General features: G+C 41.9%; 1 protein-coding gene across 3 annotated transcripts in view; it reads left to right on the top strand.

The window, feature by feature from the left end:
• Positions 1 to 357: 357 nt before the first annotated feature.
• The window catches only part of BCAS1 (brain enriched myelin associated protein 1), a 42427-nt gene continuing 22759 nt past the window's right edge, over positions 358 to 20025 (top strand). For 2 of the 3 annotated variants that reach the window (XM_042834447.1, XM_042834445.1), the window contains exons 1-6: positions 358 to 442; positions 4808 to 4881; positions 4994 to 5075; positions 10267 to 10847; positions 16155 to 16313; positions 16867 to 16911. In XM_042834447.1, the coding sequence (XP_042690381.1) occupies positions 4813 to 4881; positions 4994 to 5075; positions 10267 to 10847; positions 16155 to 16313; positions 16867 to 16911 (936 nt within the window). In that variant the 5' untranslated portion in view covers positions 358 to 442; positions 4808 to 4812. Of the gene's footprint in view, positions 443 to 1051; positions 1110 to 4807; positions 4882 to 4993; positions 5076 to 10266; positions 10848 to 16154; positions 16314 to 16866; positions 16912 to 20025 lie in introns of all 3 variants that reach the window. The other variant, XM_042834446.1, reaches the window with a different exon arrangement.

Below are 20025 nucleotides of genomic sequence, written 5' to 3'. Positions count from 1 at the left end.
AGGGATGAGCACATTGTGCCAGTAGGTTTAAGATATAAGTGCTTGGTCAGTTGCATACTACGGAAGGATATGAAGATCCTCATTAAGTACAGCAAAGAGCCATGCCATTAAATTCACTTTTTTATTCCTCACTGTGAGAAACACCCATGTTTGGAAGTGGTTTTCATGTGTCCATCCCAAAGCCACAATTTCCAGCACCAACAGGCAATGGCTGTCCACAAAGCCATAAACTTAGGTATGCATTTGTACAGGTCTGGGTGGCCAGGGAGAACAGAACAGCCTTCACAAAGGGCTGGGAAGGAGGAGTACCCCTCCCTCTGTGTGTTTGCACCCACTGTGTGCACAGTGCCAGGGCTGGGGCAGAGCAGGGCAGAGCTGTGGACACGAGCAGCTCCTTGCCCCAAGCAGTGCTGGTCCCTGAGTGCTGGGTGCCTTCCCTGAGGTAACTCGTGCTGCTTCTGCTCTCATCTGTGCTCTTCTTGGCTTTGCTTTTGGTCTTCTTCTGCTGCCACTTCTGTCCCACACTTGGGTACTGCATGTGCTTCCTGCTAAGGGGGTCTGGGAGCTCCAAACAAGTCCTCAACTTATTATTTTTAGGCATTAACATATTTAGTACGAATTTTCCCTTTCTGTGCGTTCGTATTTTCTGCAAAGACAGAAGGATAAAAGGATCTGCTTTCTGATAGAGTGTTTCTACCATCCAGGTTGGGATTGTTCACTTCTGTGCCATTGTTGAGCTGTTCCCACCCTGAAACTGGGGTGTGAATGTTTGAACATTTTGCTTTTCCCATTTGACTACAATGCAAAGTGGCTGAAGGGATTGTATTTAAAACTGCCTGCAGAGCCTCAAAGACTGTAATTTTGCATGTCCTGAATGTACAGCCAGCTGCCTGGCTGCAGCTTGAGTTGTTCTTGGGTGTTTCCTGTTTGCTGTGGGTGAGTCAACTCAATCCTTCCTTCTGTCATTTTGCTGTCCATTGTCTGTTCATTTCTCCTCCGTGGTCACTGACAATCCTTAGATTTATTTGTCGCCTGGTTTCATCATACCCAGCACGTGTCTGAGTTATCTTTTCCTGCCAGGGAGCAATTGAGATCTGCGCAGGAGAAAGGTAAGGAGATAGACTAAACCCTCTGCTTGCCTGGCTCCACTTGCATCACAGCAGGAGCAATGCTTCTCTGCCTGGACACAGCCCCATATTTACCCATTCCCAAGAGGCAGGCTATAGAGAGATACTGGAGAGTACTGGATCCAGCCCTCACCCTGAGGACATGATATAGATGCTCTTTGTGTGAATTGGTGCATGTTAGGTCCATCACTGCCTGGGGAAATTATGCAAGGTTTTCTTGGTCTTTTTCCAATGCTTACGGAGCAGACATATCTATAATGAAATGATACACACAGTGAACTGGTTGAAGTTGATCTTTGCTCTCTTCTGACATTTAAGTATAACATATGACAAGTTTTAGTGAGGAACCAGTGGAATCTGCCTGTACTTTCTATATTAACAAACAGTGTGACACAGGTGATTGTAGTGCTGTAGGTTGGTCAATATACTGTGAATGTCAGCACCTGGCTTTAACCAGAGTGCCCAGCAGACCACAGATTTTGCAGTAATTTTCTTAGTTCTCAAAATGCTTACTGCACTGTCGAGAGCAAAACAAAGGCTTTTGAGAATGAGAGAAAAACAGCAAATTTTACCTAGTGTGGAGTTCATGTTTGAGGCATTCTACAGTTCGTGTAACATAAAAATAATCTTTAAAGTACAAGTTGACATTTGGATTCTTTTCTTTACTACAATAGGAGCAGTGAAACATTATCTGGGCAAGGAAGGGTTTCTGAGCTGTGTCTGAGCTGCAGACTGGCAGTGTTCCTTCCAAACCAGTCCGGTTACATTCCAGCAGGGCTGTGAGCCCCCCCACCCCCCGTGAGGGTAAATAATATCTTTGGAAGTTAATCACAAAATCCCTATCTAGAAAAGAACCCCAAGGATGAGAATGTTCTGACTCCATTTCCTCTCAACTTTTGAGGGTTTGTTCACATTTTAAAAACGTGTTCTTGCATCAGGATCCCTTCCTGCTTTCATGAGCATCTTCCAGCAGCACCGATGGGTCCTGCAGCACTCATGAATAGCCATGATTAATAATACAATATAAATAGTCATAGTCTCTGCAGCGGCAACTCCTAGGTGCGATGCCAGAAGTGAGTTTCTGTGACACTGCTCAATTGGCTTCTCGAATCTCTGCCCTGATACCATTTTGTACGATATCCCCTCTGCCGATTCTCAGTTTTGTCCGTAGGTGGCAGTGATCTTTCATTTTTTTTTTTTCGTTAAAATAAGGCAGAAACAGACATGCACGAAAATCTTCCTGATTTTACTGGAGAGTCTGGACCAGATATGAGTTCAGTACTGTGAGGAACAGCCACAGATTTGCCGTCATTCTGTTTCCACTTTGCCCCAGAGCATGCTAAAAAGGCAGTCATATTACTGCTTACACCATTTAAATCCCAATGCAATAATCAACTGCTGTTGCAAGGAGGTAGAATTCTGAAAATATTATATACATGCATGTGTGTGCATGCATGGTGGAGCTCTGTCTTCTGGGATGTATTCCAGGGCAGTTACACAGCAAGTTAGTCCCAGTCTTTAAGCAAAAATAGCCTGTGAGTCTTTTCTGGCTTCTTCTGAGGGGTAATATTTTAAAAGCCCCCATAATCACTGTATGCATTTTATTTCGATCAGTATTATATACTTGATTGCAGAAGATGGGTAATTTTTCTCCCACGAAAAAAACACACCAGAGATCAGAGCCTGTGATCTCTGTTCTCTATCAGTTAAAGATAACTTATTTGATGCAAATAGAGCTGCATCAACAGGAAACTGGAGCAATTGAGAATCAAGCTACAAATCATTGTAGAAATAAATAAGAAAAAAACAGGATTTTGTTTCTCTCAGATGTGCACTGGTTTTATAGTGCACACGAAAATGGAAGCATGCAGCCTGCAAATATTCCATCCACTGCTTAAGTTGTCTCCTGGCATAAACCAGGAGGCCTTGGGAATGGAAAACAAAAGTAAATCCTCCAGATTCAACAAGATACTAAATTTACCACTGAGAGTAAGCAGTAGGATTTGAATCTTGTTTTCTTCTCTTCCAATAGAATAATATTCAATGTTGCTAAGAAACAGAACTACGTAGCAAGGACAAGAGGCCATTGTACATCCAGGGGGGGGGAAGTTGGCTGTTTTCCACAATAAATCAGAAGTTCTGATTTATAGTGGAAATATCAGCTGAGAAGATAAAACCCACAAAAAATAACTCTGCATCTGAAATCAAGGCTCAGTGCTACAGCTGCTATCAGTGTGGTGATTCTCAACTGTATGCGGCTGCAGTTCATGTCTCAGCTTCTTTTGGTGGGGATCATTTGGTGTCCAGCTCAGCACTGGGCACTCAGAGGACAAAAGCAGGCCTGAAGAGAGGCACAGTTTGTATTTCACGTCAACTACGATGCAGCATAAAATAGAAACCAGACCTGAATTTCTCTGCACATGGACTGCGGTTAGCAAGAACCCACCATCTGAAACAATAACTGGAAGCAGACACTGGAGGTATAGGCTGAAATGAGAGCTTCCTCCTGATTCGGAGATTCAATTTTTAAGGAAAAATGCTTTTCCTCCTTTTCTCCAATTGCCAATGGCTGCTTAATGAAAGCACTAAGGAAGGAGTTGTTCCACCGTGCCACTACGACTTCCCTGATCGATGCAGACATTCAGCAAAGCAATACTGGACACTTGGCACTCACGGTGCCCATGCCAGGAGTCCAGCGTTATGCCCTGGGGCTAGAACTGGCTGCAGCCCTCAACCTTCCTCTCTTTGGAGACCTTCCTCCATCAGGGAGTGGCTCAGAAAGGTCTCTCCTTATTGTTCACTGGTGAAGCCTAACGCGTAACCTAAGCCAAAGCCAGCAGGAACCTTCCTCTACATTCAACCTTCTGCCACTTGCAGGGAATGTGTCTGGTCCCAAAGAATTCAGAGGGTACATAAATATATTTCAGACTGAAATTTTTTAATTATCTAATGAGCTAATGGTAATTAACTAGCTAAAATTATTCTCGAATTGCAGTCAGAGCTTTGACTCCAACATGTACGAACACAAGAAGTGGTCTTACACCTGCCAAATACGGGCAGCAGTGATGCAGCTGTATCAACACAAGATGCAAAAAGCTCTAAAAACACATCCAGGACTACAAGTGAACACCATGGGGGCTGATTCATGGCCGTGCCTTGCTCCAGCTAGCCCAGGGAACACCACTCAGGTCATCTACGAGCTGCAGCTGAGTAGCAAAGCCGCCCCACATTTCATAGCCATGGGCATCCACTTTTTTTTCTCTCTTGTTATTTAAAAAGTGACAGCAAAAATGTAAACCTCCACAAAGCTGCTGTAATACTTTCATATAATTTGGTCTTTTTCACCTCATTTTGCTATTAACTCCAATTCTTTCCTGTCTAATGAGTCCTAACAAAAAATGTGTGACTGCCTCCACTTTTCTTCAAGAAAGAAGAACGTAATCCATGGCATTTACAGTAAGCAGCTGTGAGCCCCTATGAGTAACCAGGCTGGAACACCTCCTGCTGATGCAGGCTGACGACTAGGGCAGGTGTTTTTGAGAAAATAGGTGGAGCTTATCAGGAGTTTAAGCAGCCTATCAAAGTCTATTGACCTTGGTTGTCTCTCAATTTGAATTGCTTGGTAAACTGATATAAATGAGAAAGAAAAATTGTACTTTTCCTTCCTCTTCACTTTGTAGGGACTATGGGGAACACAGGGAGTGCCCCAGAGGAAGTCAAAGGAGATTGCCCGTGTCCAGTAATAAGCTATCAGGTAATTAAGAGCTGCCCACATTCACTTTCCTTGGCTGTAACTTACTGCAGTCATTATGTTTCAAATCTCATGGTGTATCTAATCCTAAGAACTGTTTTGTTTGGTATTTCAGGCTCTACCTGAATCTCCTGCAACTGTTAAAAATGGATCTGCTGTATTTGCCCAGGATCATTCTCCTGCAATGAATGGTGGAGGTATGCACTAGGGAGCATTTAAGTCTCTTTTTGCTATGAAAGAGAGAATTTTATGCTGACGCAACAATAAGTATTGATGTATGGTCTCAGGTTAAGTGATGAACTCGTGTTTTAGTTCTTACCTCTGAGTCTGCTCAGCATGAAATATTACAGGGCAAGCACAGTTTGATTGTGGCTGATATACCCTTATGTGTAAATTGTGATTGTTAGTTTGGAATCCAGCATGGCTTGGCTCTTGTGCAATGTTTTCCTGTATGAAATAAAGAACAGGAAATGGAAGAGAGGTATCAGGTGCTTTTGGAGGGATGTGGGTAAGTTGCTGCCTCAGTAAGAGCGTTCCATTTCTCACCCATTTCATGATGTGCATAGCAGGGCAGCAACCAGGCTGGCGTATGATGCTACTGGAGGCAGGCTGGATCCTGGGCTCTGAGAAAAGGTGCCTGTCAACAGCTCAGCCCTGCTCTCCTTGTTCACATCCTTTCCGAATATCAGCTGTGAGGTACATGGCCTAAGTGCTAAAAATCGGGCTGTGAGCAATTTTGAAATGTTGTCTCCACATATTGGTGGGCAATTGCTCTCAGCCTCAGATGTCTCCCTCTCTCTCTCCCCCCCTTACATTTCAGCACCTCATTAATTTCTCCTACTACCTCTCATTGGCTCTGGAGCCGTATTAAGCAGCGCTCACTGTTGCAGCACTGCTTCAGTTCATGTCTCTGCAGATCCAGCCAAGTTAATTCTACCACTATTTTCCTTGCGTTAGATTTCTTTCTAGTCTCAGAATATAGTGAAAGCCAACAATTCCCTCCAATCTCAGTAAGGAAAGAAAATATTATTCTATTATTTGTTTTTAAGAAAAACTTCTCAGCCTGTTACATCCAGTTGAAAAAATCTAAATGTAGACAAAAATAATCAAGTCTGGTATGGAAATAAGCAGATGGTACTGATTACCATCAGAATGCCCTGTTCCCTGCTGAATTTCCTAATGTCACCTAGCTAAAAGAAGTCAATTGAAATGGCTGCCCACTAAAAACTACAAGCCTGTCATTGTGTGCTCCTGCTAGTGTAAACCAGAGGAGATCTGGGCAGTAAATAAAAGCCAGGTAAAGACTTAAGAAGTAAGTATATGTTTTAATTTTAACATGTAAAATTAAGCATATGTTATTACTTTATTTAAATGGTTTCATCAATTAATGTAATTACTAAACAAGTTTAAGTAGCAAGCTGCAGAATTGGACTAGGCTATGTTGATATTACTCTGTAATTTTATTAATGTTTAAGGGATAGTTGAATCATTTACTGCTTAGATACCACTGAAATCATGCCAGATTTCATAATTTAATCAAGAAAATCTGGTTGAAATCTGGGAAAGGGCAAAAAAATAGTGCAGTTATTTATTTCGTGCAGCAAAAGGCAAGTGAAGCAAGTAGGCTGTGATAACAGATATGTCTGTGGTCTTCATCTTGTTAGATTGCCAGATATGACCATGTGCTGTGCATTAAATGATAGAGTTGATAAATGAGTGTATGAAATCTATATCTGCTAATATAATGAAAAAATGGAGTTGTGGAAGTTAACTTAATATGACTAGGGGAAGTGATGCTGTTTTGGAGAGCCCCATCACCATCTGCTTCACATCTGGGTGAGCAGGTTGGGGACTTCACTGCTTGTGCTCAAACAGGCTGACAGATGTGTGGGCTTAGGGATTCTTTCTACTGCTTGCCTTTCCTGCTTCTCCTGATTCTCTGGGCTGCAGGCATTGCACAGTGCTATCATCCACCTTTTCCCCCTTTTAAAGCTATTTAAATACAATGGCTCCTTTACATCTTCTTGCCATCTTTCTTTGTGGCAAAAGGATAATGACTTCTAATGTCTGCTGCTGGCCTTTCTGAACCTCAAGTGATAAAAGTGCTCCGTTAACAACAAGGGGAAGGGGACAGAGCTAGCAGCAGTGTATCCCTGGGTTTTGAACCACGCAGAGTACATATGCCTATTGTCTCTGTGATTGTCTGACCTCCAAGGAAGAGAATAATGCTGCAGTTCTATAATAACATTGCTAAACAGAATATCTCTTTGTAACTGGTTTTTATTCAAATAGCCAGGGATAGTAAGATCATATCTTTTTAATGCCCTGGTCAGATGAGTTCTCACCCCTCCCACCCCCCAAAATAAAAACAGAACCATTTTCTCCTAGCACTTGTTTTATGGCATGTTCACCACAAGCTAGCAGCCAACAGCAGGACGTGTCCGTGCTGAGGACCTTGGCGATTCAGGTTGTTCCTCATTCAATAGCTGTAAATGAGGTGCACTGTGGAAGACTCAGCAGGATAAAGGGCAGGAAGCAAGAAATTGCAAACATGAGACGTCACAGGTCTTGTTGAAGAGGTTCCCTGACAGTATTAGCTATGAGGGTGAATGTAGCTGCTGAAAGAAGACTAGCAAACAAAGGCTAAGGGGAAGGATTGTGTTTTAAGAAGGAATCTGGAGGATGTAACTGTACAACCTGAGTATTAAAAATAGATGTTCACCCAGAACGTGGCTTAAGCTGCTGCTAGGAACGTGAAGAGCAAACCAAGATTCAGAGAAAATTGGGTTATAGTGAGGAAAGCAGTCTGGAGGTGCTGCACAGAAATGCTTTTAGACATTGCTGAACGTTTCCAGGCAATAACAGAGACTTTGGCTAAAAATGAAAACCTTTGTGGGAGCAAAAAAAGGCTGAAATGAAATGTGTCAAGAGGTTGGAAAATGTTGTTGTCAAAGTGGCAACATTTCCACCCAAACAATACGATTTCAAAAACTTCCTCCTTTGCAGTTTGCTGTGAACATGGCATGCATCGAATCCTTCTGTTCACCCACCACGTTAATACCCTCTCTCTGGTGGGAAGATCTGCTTTGCCTGGTGTCTGAGCAGATTTTCTCTGAAGTGCTTGGGACTGTTTTGACACAAGAGATGTGCTGCAGAGCACATGCCAGCAATGCTTTCCAGGTCTTTCATTCCTGCAATTACAATTAGAGATAAAAGTAGCTTGATAGGTTCATGAGCTACTTTTGTTGAAGGTGATCTTATATTCTATTTTATAATAAAAACTGTGCTTTGTTTTTTATCTATTACATGAAACAGAAGTTTGGCATTTATTTCAATTATTTTCCAGTGCATATTTTTTTCCACTTCAGCTGGAGGTGGGTTTGCTTTTTGCTTTCTTCCCAAGTTTCCAGCTATAATTAGTAGTTATATCTTCAGTCTCATATAGCACTACAGGAGGTTTGGGAAACTGTAGCTGATGCCTCAGCAGATATGGGAGCTGAATTATTTGCACCTTTTCTTTGCATGTCAGTATGTTGAAATTGATTTTGGTGGAACATTGTAGAAGAACATTACTGGCAAAGGAATCTCGCCAGCGTGAGTAATTTTCTTGCTTGAATAGTAAGAATTCAGGGCAAGAAGCTTTCTCATTAAAGGGCACAAAGAAACAAACATCTGTTTACTGGGCAGAATATGTTGTATGGAGGAACTCCGGGCCTCTCTGCGTGTTTTGCACACGCACAAAAAAATAAGAAAGCAAAACGTCAGATGTAAAATGTTGGAAGCAGATTCCATGGCCTCCTGGTGGCTGCTGAGATGCTGGCCTTGGCTGCCACTCTTGCAGTGGCAGTCTGTGCTTTGACAGCTGTTGCCTTTGCAGCTGGAGAGCATTTCAGTAAATTTGCTCAATGTGTAAATGATGACATGCCAGCACACTGGCCCATCTCTGTTGGAAAGCTGGTGTAACTCTAGTGTGAAAAGCTAACCAGTAGGTTGGGGTTTTGCAATCTAAAAAAATCTTTAGGCAAGCTTTATTGGCAACTGGAGTTTCATTTCTGTTACAATGCAATGCAATATTGCCTAAAGATTATAATAATTACTACACATAATTTAAACTTTACTCTGAAAACAGCGATTTTTAAACTGAATTTTCTCAAGTTAGGTTGAGACTGACAATTTTGCCCAGCTATAATTAAGTAGAGCTAAATTTACACTTGAAGTCCGTGTCAGTGATTGACAGTAAAAATCCATATTGATCCCAGTCAAAGTGAAGGAGAGAAGCTCAAGGCATACGGCTGGCTTATCTCCTTACAAGACTTCTTGTTTTCTGGGGTTTCACACTACGTGAGCATCTGATTCAGTCTTCTATCCACAAAACAGACATAAGAGGCATTTTCTCTTGTTGCTTTTGTCTTGTACAACACAAGATCCTTAATCGTTGCTTATATAGTACTTGGGATTTTTACCTCATGTACATTAATGAAGCATCAATGTAATGTCAATCATGAAATATGCCTCTAAGATGAAAGTTTTTTCTTAATCTGAAGTGTAATGGTTATATGTACCCAAGGGAGAATTTTGTGAGAATTTCTGATAGAAGAAAGAAAGGTGATAGTCTTATCCTCAGGATGAAAAGAGACAAAAGCATAATACGGTGTGTAAAAATACAATGTCCAGCTCAGATGTGATTTATAACTGCTCAAATTAAGTTTAAACTAGTCTACAAAAAATAGAAGATTCTAAGTAGAAATGGCTCTATGGAGTGTAGACAGGGAGACAACAGGTTTGGAAAACTGAGTGAAATAGGCTGTGAGTGCACAGGCCTTTGGGAATTTGGTAAGGCAGGAAACAAAATCAATCCTCTGTTTCTGATCTTTATTTCTGCCCAGCTCCGATAGAGGAAAGTGTAATATAATAATATGGAACTTTGTCTCAAGTTTTATCAATACTTTTGCATAACATTTTAAGTTTAATTGGGAAGTAGCCTATATTCAGATGAAGTGAATTCACCCAGACCACTTGATTAGAATGCTGAAGGCATCGGGGCTGATTTGTTTCTTGTAACATGCCTGCTAGGGTGAGTGCCCCAAAAGCTCAGCTACAACCCAGCACTGGCAGCTGAGCAGGGGCTATGCAGAGCATAGAATTTGCACCAACACCAGTGTGGGACAACAGGATGGAAAATCAGACAAGCTGGCCCTACAGATAAGCTGCAGTATGTGCTCAATGCAAGAAAACAACAGGGGGTTTAAACAAGCTGTGCTATGTGGTCCTTGCTGGGGCTCCAATCTTAAACTACTTTATTAAGGAGGGTGGTCACCATGCTTAATTGTGCAACCCTTACAACCTCTTTGCTGTGTGGGATAATTACTGTTTCGTACTTCTTTGCAGTGGCTGTGAAGGAGAGCGTTGCACGGGATAATGCAGCTGCTTCTTCCCCAAAGACAAAGGAGCAGAGTGCTGCCGTGGTGGGCAGGGAGGCTGCTGGGAGCGCTGCCAGGAGGGCTCTGCCATCTGCAAAGCACCGCTCTGTCTTTGCATTTTCATGGTCTGTACCAGGGCGTACTGAAGACCCAGCATCGGATTCATCGGTTGGATTGGCGAAGCTTGATGTCAGCTCGGAGGCGCACGGCGTGAACAAAGCACCGAGTGACAGCACGGCCTCCCCTGCAGCAGCTGCGCCTCAGCCCAGCACCCATAAAGAGCCAGAGCAGGCCCTGCCAGCAGCCGCACCTCGACTCAGCAGCCCTGCAGTGCCAGGGACACCTGAGGGAGAGGATGCGGCCGTGCTGAAGCCGAAACAAGTCAACTTTTTTGACAAGATCTTCAAACTGGAGAAGGGGAAGGAGAAGAGCCAAGCGCAGCCGGGTGCCCAGGAGGGTGGGCAGCCTTTGGGTGCTCCTGACGGGCGCAGCACTACACAAGAAGCAGCCGGACCGCAGAGTGCTTCCAACAGCATCCCGACTGAGAAGGTAAGTGCTGGGACTTGATGCGCACACTAAACCCAGATCTGTTCTCAGCTCCTCTGCCTGGCAAGCTCTCCATGACAAGCTATCTTATATTGCATTCACCCCTCCTGCAAAATCAAGTGCATGGAAAGCCTATGCCACAGTTAAAGACAACTAGAAATAACAGCACAGGGCAGCCTGTTGCAGTGATGGGTCAGTGAGTGAGTTGGCAGTCTTAAAATTACTAGAGGTAATCCCTGGGAGGGGAACCCACGGCGAGGCAGCAGCAGCTCTGATCTGTGCACAGGCAAGGTAACAGCATTAACGCTCAGTAGTCTGAATGGCAAAGAGTGGCCATCTACAAATGAAAGCCAAAATACCTGAAGGTAAAGTTGTTACTTGTGCTTCTAGAGTTTGACGCCAGATAGTTAAAGAAATTCTTGTGGAATGGCTGCTTCTCTCGAGCAGCGTCTGCTTATTGCGTCCCATGCAAGCTCCGTTAAGGAAGATGTAGTAAAAGCTTTTGTACTATTAGTCATCACAAATTCTAGTAAAAAAAATTCAGTCCTTAGGACTGATTTTGCAGGAGGGGAGAATGCAATATAAGATAGCTTGTCATGGAGAGCTTGCCAGGCAGAGGAGCTGAGAACAGATCTGGGTTTAGTGTGCGCATCAAGGAAATGTGTTGTTACTTCTAGCAGTATCTGTTTTGTAACCCAAATGCTATCCTTTTGTCTGAAACCAAAGGACAGATAGCAATAGAAGACAAATGGTGAGAAGTTGTCCATTTGTTACTGTCCTTTGTTACCAGAATGAGTGTAACATCTCAGTTCTCAGGCTTATCACTGGTATGGTTCACTGCCTACAGGAAAGCTTCACTTCAGCCCCAGTGCGTATCTGAAATAAAGTCTATTTTTCAAGGACAGGATGATGAGATTTTTACACATCCTGGTAAGTCTGAAATCAGTAAAAAATACTGTAGGATTGTTTTTTTTCAGCAGCTAACTGTTGAAAACATTCAGCCTTCGGATTGAGTGTAAGTGGCATAGCTCTTAATAGTTTCACTGGAATGGTGCCAGTCTGTACTACTTAGGATCTAGTGCAAGTCCTTGCAGGGCTGGGAACAGGAGGGAGGCAATGGCTGCATGTCCTCCCCTCAATGGAATCTCTAAATGTTACTTTCAAGGTGATGGTTTTTATCTGATTACTTTGGGCTTTCAAATAACACTGCTGCACTGAAACTGCTTAAAATTATGTTGAACATGGCTCAGAGGATGCTCACAGCTAGAACTGACAGTACACGTTATTCCCAAACACCTCTTAACTTCTATTCTTCTACTTCACGTTTGAGGAAATATAAAATAGATACGATCTCATTACTTGTATAAATGCAAAAATTGAAATGTCTTTAAAGATTAGTTCATAAGACTTAGGTGACGCTTTTAATCGTGTTTCAGAAGTGTAACCCACCACCAGTATCTCATCTCTACATGTTACCGTAAGGCATCTGCAGTCTCAGCCTTTAGCAGCACATCCAGTCATTCACTGCAGAGACAGACGTGGATCAGAATGAATCTCTCTGATGTGTTGCTTCTATCTGTAGCTATTACAACAAAGTTTTTTGTTGTTGTAAACTCCTGCAGATATTGACTAAAACACACAGCATAAAATTTGCTGTTTGCTGGAATAGTTATATTTTACAAGCAAACATCTGTTTTATAATGACAAATCATTTCCTGTTTTGCTGAGACTGTAAACAGAATGCAAAAGGTCACAGTTCTTTCTGTGGAAGGACCATGGCATGAAATATTTTCTAATTAAATAAGCTGAAGTGACTTTAATTGGGAGTCTGAGTTACAGGCTTGCTGGTGAATGGGGAAAGACCAATCAGGCATTTCTGATGAGCATCCATCAAGGATGGGGACAGGACAAGAAATTCTAAAGCTTTTTTGCTAGTTCAGATACATTAGGACTACTGCTCATCTGGAGGACTGTATCATAAGGGAGAGTGACATTTTTAAACTTATCCTTGAATTTTCTGATGATAATTCTTGTCTTTCAATCCTCAAATATACAAAGGAAGGAGTATGTGCTGGGGACAGGGAAACAGTTGACAAGGGCATTTCCTGGGAGAAAAGTAGCAGCTGAACACTCCTGGTATTTGCCAGACTTCAACTGCATTCCTAAAACAAAAGCTGAGGCTCTGCCTTGCAGTTCACTTGCTTTGTTTCTTCTAGAGTTGCTCATTCTCTTGTAGGATGGAGAAATGGCCAAATCTAAATTAATTACTGTTACTTTCTTAACTCTAAACTGTTACCAAATAACCATACTAAAAATCCAGATATTGCTGCTCATGATTTCTTTAATTTCTTATTGGATGATGGCTTGTAGTATTTGTAAAAGAAAAAGACGACTTTCCCTGAGTTGAGTGCCAGCACATAACAAGCAGCATTGCTGGTGAGTAAGAGAGATTCCACAGTTGTAGCTTAAGAGCTGCACAAACATTCTGTGTTTGGTGAAACACTCTTTATTTTTGTGGTCTACAAAACTACATTCAGAAGACAGCATAATTAAAACAAGGACAGAATTCATGAAATCATGAAGCATTTACTATGTAAGCCAAAGAAAAGATAAATTATATGCCTGTAACGTTTCACTGAGCCGTGATTCATACAAACAAAAGTGCTGGCAGTTCTTTTGATATGTTTTCCTAATGACTGAACCGAAATGACAGTGTAAGTACTTAAGGTGTTTATTACCCCCAAGCTTGGATCCCCGAAGAAATGAATTGAACATTTGCACAGGATCTGTTAACTTCTAATGGTGACTTTCTTCTGTTACTCTGAGAGTTTTCTTTCATTAGTATTTGCCTTCAGGGCCCTGCACAATGCCTTACACAGTGAGCTGCTGCAGAGCCTTCTGTGGTCATTGGACAATGGCTCTTAAAATGCGTTATTGTAGGACTCTATGCTATCTCTCTTTGATTTATATGCTGAACCTGACTCTGTACTCCTTCCTACAGCAGTGTTCCCATGAAGGCAAGAAGGATCACTGCATCTATGCAAGGCCAGCTTTGACTGAGTTATATCACAGTATCTAGTGGCAGGTCTGGCTTGGGACTCCTGGCCTGGGAGCTCTGTGTGCCGTGGGTTCCTTGGTGGCATCTTTGTGCTCTGCATGCCAGAATGCAGGGATTTCTGGATTGAAGCACTGTGCCTCCAGCTCTTCATGATCTGCAATAGCTTTTACATTTGTTGGGCAGTTTAGAATTAGCAGGGAGACACTGCTAGAAGTGCCAGTGGTCATGACTGTCACTTGTGCAATAGGTTCAGATAGTAGTTGCTGCTCATAATAGCTGTTTCCCTTGATGTTCAGCAGCTTTCTTCTTCCTAAATGATGTGCACAGCCTAAGCAGGGAGAGCTGAGATCTGAGCATGTGTAAAAATGTTTTTTTTTAATAGCATCAAACACTTTGTTAATGAAATCTTGTTTAGTGATGTATGTTCCGCCTAAATGGTGACCTACTCTGAGAACGTGGGTCTCTTGCCTCATGCTTTTGTTGCCCCTTACATATCTGAAATAGAGCCAGCATTTTTTCATAAAACCAGCACTCTTTAGATGGCATCCCTGGAGGAAGGGCTGCCAGAGCTGGCATGTCTGCATGCATTCTGCATGGGACATATTGTTCTTGGAACTACTTGGGCCTCTAACTGGCAGCTGGACAAAGTGTTGTGTTAGGACCTTGAAAGTAACTCCTAAATAGCCTGTTAAACTTCTGAGCTACTGTGCTGTGTTTCTTCATGGGTAAATTTGGAACGCAGTGGGTGGAGAATTACAGAATTCTGTTCTTGTATGTAAAGCTGTCTGTTTAGCTCCTTAAAAGCTGCATCAAAATTGGTCACTCTAAGTTCATTTTTTCTAATGCCAGGTTAGCCTCCTGAAGTCTTCACTCAATTATAGATGTTTATTCTCCTCCTCTAAAAGATCTACAAAAAAGTAGACTCTTTAAAAGTCCTATAAAAATACTGCTTTTAAATCCCTTGGTTATAGGAAAAAGGTTCATGAGTACAGTTTAATATTCTTCAATATTTTTTTCTGGTCAAAATCAAATGAATATTTATATTTGGAAGTTTAGGAAAATAACGCCAACATTCAATTATTTTTTTTTAATTAGAACTATAGCCAGTCCTTGAGAGACAGTATTTCAAAGATGCTGTGCACTAGAGACACCTGGTCAGGCTCTTCTGTTTCTTGTCTTAATTTTATTTCTGGATTCATCTGGCTATCTGGTGTTCAAACAACTGCTCCTCTACTTGTGCCTCCCACTGACAAGATGTGTACTGCTGTCTCTTTGGGGATGACAGCTTCTGGAGAAATACAGCATGGCTGGGATGCTCCATTTAGTGAAGTCCAGGTCACCACCATGCTGAGCACAATTACTTCTCTAACAGTGACTGATCCACTCTTACATTTATGGCGTACAGATGAACAAAAGGAAAGAATATTATTCTTAAGACTTGGATATTAATAACTAGATGCTATTAATGTTGGTCTTTAAAGAGATGTTGAATAGGACATCAGGACTTGTCTTAAGATGATCTCTCCTGTGAAAGGCTTGTGTTGCCATTATCTGTGCAGGTTGAAAGCAAAAGTGCAGAATGGCATGACAGTTTGGTGTAAAGGGGCTCTAGGCTCTCCAAAATTGATCTAAAAGACATTTGTCTCAGTGTCTGAATAGGAATAAGGTGGTTTTCAAGAATATTGCACACTTGTGAGTGCTTAAGCACTGGAATACTATTTTTGGGTTCTGGTAAATGTAATTCCAGAGAAAGAGGAGACGGCTCAACCCGGCTCAAAAGCATTACTTTGAGTTGTTGCTTTTTTCTTTTTAATCTATACCACGTTTGTATTTGCAAGATAATTTATTTCTGGAGTTGCAGTATAACAGGGTGTTGGAAGAAATCTTTGTATGGTACAATCAGACACTGAGCCATCAAAGGCTGAAATCTCAGTATTTGTTTCTATTCACAAGTTTGGCCTTGGAAAGAGAAAAGCAGTTTTGTTTGGGATGCTGTGTGCAACTTTACTTCTGTGATACTTGGTAGCTTGGAACAATGCTCCTCCAATCAACAACAAACGCTGAATATATTAGAAATGAGGGGAAAGAGCTGTATAAATGCTCGATTGTTCAGAAGACGTAGGCTGGAGAAATATGGTTGGAATTAAGGTTGTGACTCTGAGGAACATAATGCAAGTCACAAATGTTACTTTCGCATTCCTCTGCAAAGTAAGCAGGCTGAGACTGAGGGAACTCTGTCCCCGTTTTTTTAGGAGATAGATGACTGCAACCAGAGGGACCTCCAGCAGGACTCAGCAGGTGTCAGTGGTCTCCCTGCTGGGCAGCCTGAAAAGGCAGAGGTAAAGCAAGACAACTCCCAGGCAGCTACTGCAGTGGACAACAACTCCGTCATGAGTTTCCTTAAAACACTGGTAAGCACTGCTCTTCTTCTTCATCTGGGAGTTCAAATTGATTTCTTATAAAAAATCCCATGTGGCCATGATCAGCTTAATGCAATGTACTCACTGCCATGTGCACTGAGGAATAACGAAGCCAAACAGATGCCTTAGAGAATGGTATGAGAGGTACAGAGTTGCAGGCACAGTGCAGTTGTGAGTTAATGATGCTGACCTACTCTGAGACCATTCCCTGCTGCACAGACACCTGCAGACCTGGAGGCATTTGGCTGCCTTAAATATCTTGTATTGAAGCACTGATTTTTAAATTTTCTAATAGTTTTCACTTTTATGGTGTTACTGAATTTTGTACAACCAATATAATTTTTGCTCTATGTATCTTTCATCTTTGCTACTGCCTTTAGGTTACCCTTCAGACATTTGTTTTCCCTTATGTGGGGAAAAAAGTCTATGCCCTTCACCTTTGTATTCAGGAAAAAGAAATCAACTTACTAGAACCAAACAGATGATCCTTCAAAGCTTTTGGAAGATTTAGATACAACTTTTTTTTTCCTCAAATGTATTTAAGGTCTCCCCAAGCAAAGCTGAAGCCAGAAGCGAACCTGAAGACAAGGTAGGCAGATCCTCATTTTGTCACTGATAAATGTATGGGCTTTAATGCAAGTATTTCTTCATTGTGTTTGCTTCCTCCCGTGCTGATATTATCATTTGCAGTAATTTAAAATGTTATTCCATCTGAATAAGCTGGAAAGAAAGATGAGCATGAATAAAGAGTAACTCTATCTCATACACTCCAGTCAAGATCAGTAGTGTCTTCTGTAAGACTCGTGTCCTGACAACATTTTTGTTTGTGACTTGCCCTTGCAATGGAATCTTCCTGAGCCCACAGAAGCCCCTGTTTCTCATGGAGCTGGGTAAAGCACATGGCTCTTCACATGCTGTTCCTCACAGCACAGGCCTTAGGAAGGTGAGGGAGCTGCTATGGGCAGCACTGGGACTTGCAGAGAGAGAGAGAGATGTACTTCCCAAAGCCACTGAGGATTCTTCCACCTAGGTGCAGCAATGAGGATCAGTTTGCTTCCCAGACTCAGACCTCAGTGGGGTGGGCCTAACTCTGTTGTAATGGTTGTTCTAATGCAATACTGCAAGCTGCCTGCGAATGCTTTTAATGTTCCAGCTGGGAGATCAACTCCATATTGTTTAGAAACATGTACAATGCTACCCCCAAACTGCTCCTCTTGCAGTGGGCAGACGTGGCCTCTTGTTCCCCTTAATAAACCATTTTTTTTCTTGGATTCCACTGGCAGGAGCAGACTTGTTTCCAGCACGTGAGCAGTGAGGGTCCTTTATGTGCGAGTTCAGAAAGACTTCACTATTATGGCCTTTCTTTATTACATGATGAAAATCTCAAATGGAGTCAATGTGCTTACCAAGTTTGTGAAAACTGCAAGGGCTGTAAAAAACTTAGAGTTGAAAATATAATGTTTTAGAACGGAAAAAAATGTAGGTGTTGAAAGATTTCTCCTTCCCCCTTCTTGCCCATTGTTAAATTCATGCCACAGCTTATAACAGTTTCAACAGAAGCTGAATTGTGAGACAATCTGCATTAAGCTGCCTTCTCCTCTCTTAGTGTTCCAGAAGCCTACAGGCACATCACGGGCTGTCCCAAGGGCTGGGAACACCCAGATTAAATGTGCTTACATTGTTTTGACTAGAACAACTTTTTTTTTTTCCTTGCACTGCCTATGAAAAAAATCTAACACCAAGAATAAATCCCTAGAAATGTTATTTCCACTCACCTATCGGGTAACAAATTACTTCTGGCATCAGCATCTTTTTCTATCCCATTTTTGACCTTTTTGTCCAACTCAGTTTCTATTGAATTGTGCTACAATGAAGTTTTTTTCCAGAACTTTTTTCAGCTCAGTTCTGGGAGCTGTTAATCAAAGTTGATGCTTTCTAAGAGGTTCAGAAAAGGCAGTGCAAACTTGCCCCTTCAGTGTGAGACTCTTTCAGGGCTCTTTCAAGAGCTTTTGAGAGCTCCAGCTGCTCAGTGTGGTTTCCATACATTATCATGTGCTCCTGCAACAGGTGACTGGTGAAGGTGTGCTGTAATATAGAAACAAATATGCAGTTGGGGTTTGGTTTGCTATCACACCTATGAGGGTAAACAAATTCAGATGACTAGCAGGATATGCAAAGGTTTTATATACTGTGGTGAATGTGAGTTGCTCTTTACAAAGAATTTCTTTATCGTCACTAGTGTATGTCTGATCTGAAGAATGACATTTTCACTATATCCAAGAAAAATGTATTAAAATGGGTAATGTCAGCTATCAAATTTTTATGTTTTCTGTGGCAGTTGATGTGCATAATGAAATAATGGTCACTTTCACCTCTGAAAACACTTTGTCTTAGATGCATTTCCAAGTGTGGCTGAGCCTTTCCCAAGCTCCAGAGGGCTTTGGCTGGTTTGCTTGGTTTTTGTTGTTGTTTTGCATTGCTTGGCTGGCACTGAGGCCACTGCATTTGAGTCCCAATTGTGTTGTTGCTTATGCATCTGCTTTATAAGAAGGACTTGGGTTTTATCACCCATGGGTTGGTACATCCCAAGTGACTCAATAATGTTTTCTCACTGCTGAAAAGACAGGTTTTCTTCTGATTTTTTTTTTTATTTTTTTTTTTTCCTGATAACTTGGAGAAATCATAGCACCACCAAGTTTGGCTTCATGCTCCATACTGGCTATGTAGCAATATGCTTTTATCAGGGATGCCCCTGGCTTTAATTGGCTGCCTAAAGACGTGTGCTTTCAGCAGCACGGGCACACCCTTCATGGCTGTCACTCCATCCGTGTAAACATAGAGTTTAGCCTCCAGAGTAAACAATGCTCAACTGAGTCATAGGGGTGAATTGATCCTTTGTAAGTTTGTACTAACCAAAAGGCATTCATTTGGCTCCAGAACATCTCAAGTCTTCCCCAGTAGGTACTGACAGGACACACATGGGAGAAGACTGTAATTGCACTGAGTGAAACAATCCTGAAACCAAGATTTTTGACTCAACATGCTCACAAGTGTTGCACTGTGTGTTTTGGACCTTTTCTGCTGTCCTGTTAGTTGCTGTCAGCCGCAGTGCTTGATGCTTTATGGTGTGGATTCTACAGACTGATTGATTTATTTATTTGGAGTTCAGTCACTTGTTTTTGTAGCTCCTAAAATTTTTGGTCAGTTTGTTTCAAAGCTCCCAGGAGAGTGAGTGCTTATTTCTAACTGAAATGTGATGAAAATATGTTTTAAAATTAAATATTGGACTGTTTAATATTAAATCAGGAAACAAATTGTATGAGGAACATGTTATGGGAGACAAGAAGGATATCCAGGATACCAGCAAGCATCAGCTTAAAATATTACGTGTTCCTTTCTAGTAAAGTCATAACAACTGCATCTCAGTGCTTCAAGACTTGATGCTGAAATCCTGCAGTGGGAAGAATGCTGCCCTGTTTGTGGTTAGTCACACACTGTGGGCATGTGCTCCAGGCTGCCAGCACAGCTCACACTTGTGCTGACTTGTTTGTGTGTTGCAGCTCATTTAAGCAATGCTTTTGGGTTTCCCCCTTTTTTTTCCTTGTCAAAATACATGAAAGTAATGGGGAGGGAAATAAAAATACAAATATCAGTGTTTTTCTTGGATTTGTAGCTCTTTGTAATGGATTTTGCAGTGCTCACA

This window comes from Centrocercus urophasianus, unplaced genomic scaffold (genome assembly GCF_019232065.1).
Source record: "Centrocercus urophasianus isolate 14NV4802_14NV808 unplaced genomic scaffold, USGS_Curo_1.0 seq_46, whole genome shotgun sequence".
Classification (NCBI taxonomy): Eukaryota; Metazoa; Chordata; class Aves; order Galliformes; family Phasianidae; genus Centrocercus; species Centrocercus urophasianus.
Note: the sequence above shows the minus strand (reverse complement) of the source record. Positions and strands in the feature narration are given on the sequence as shown.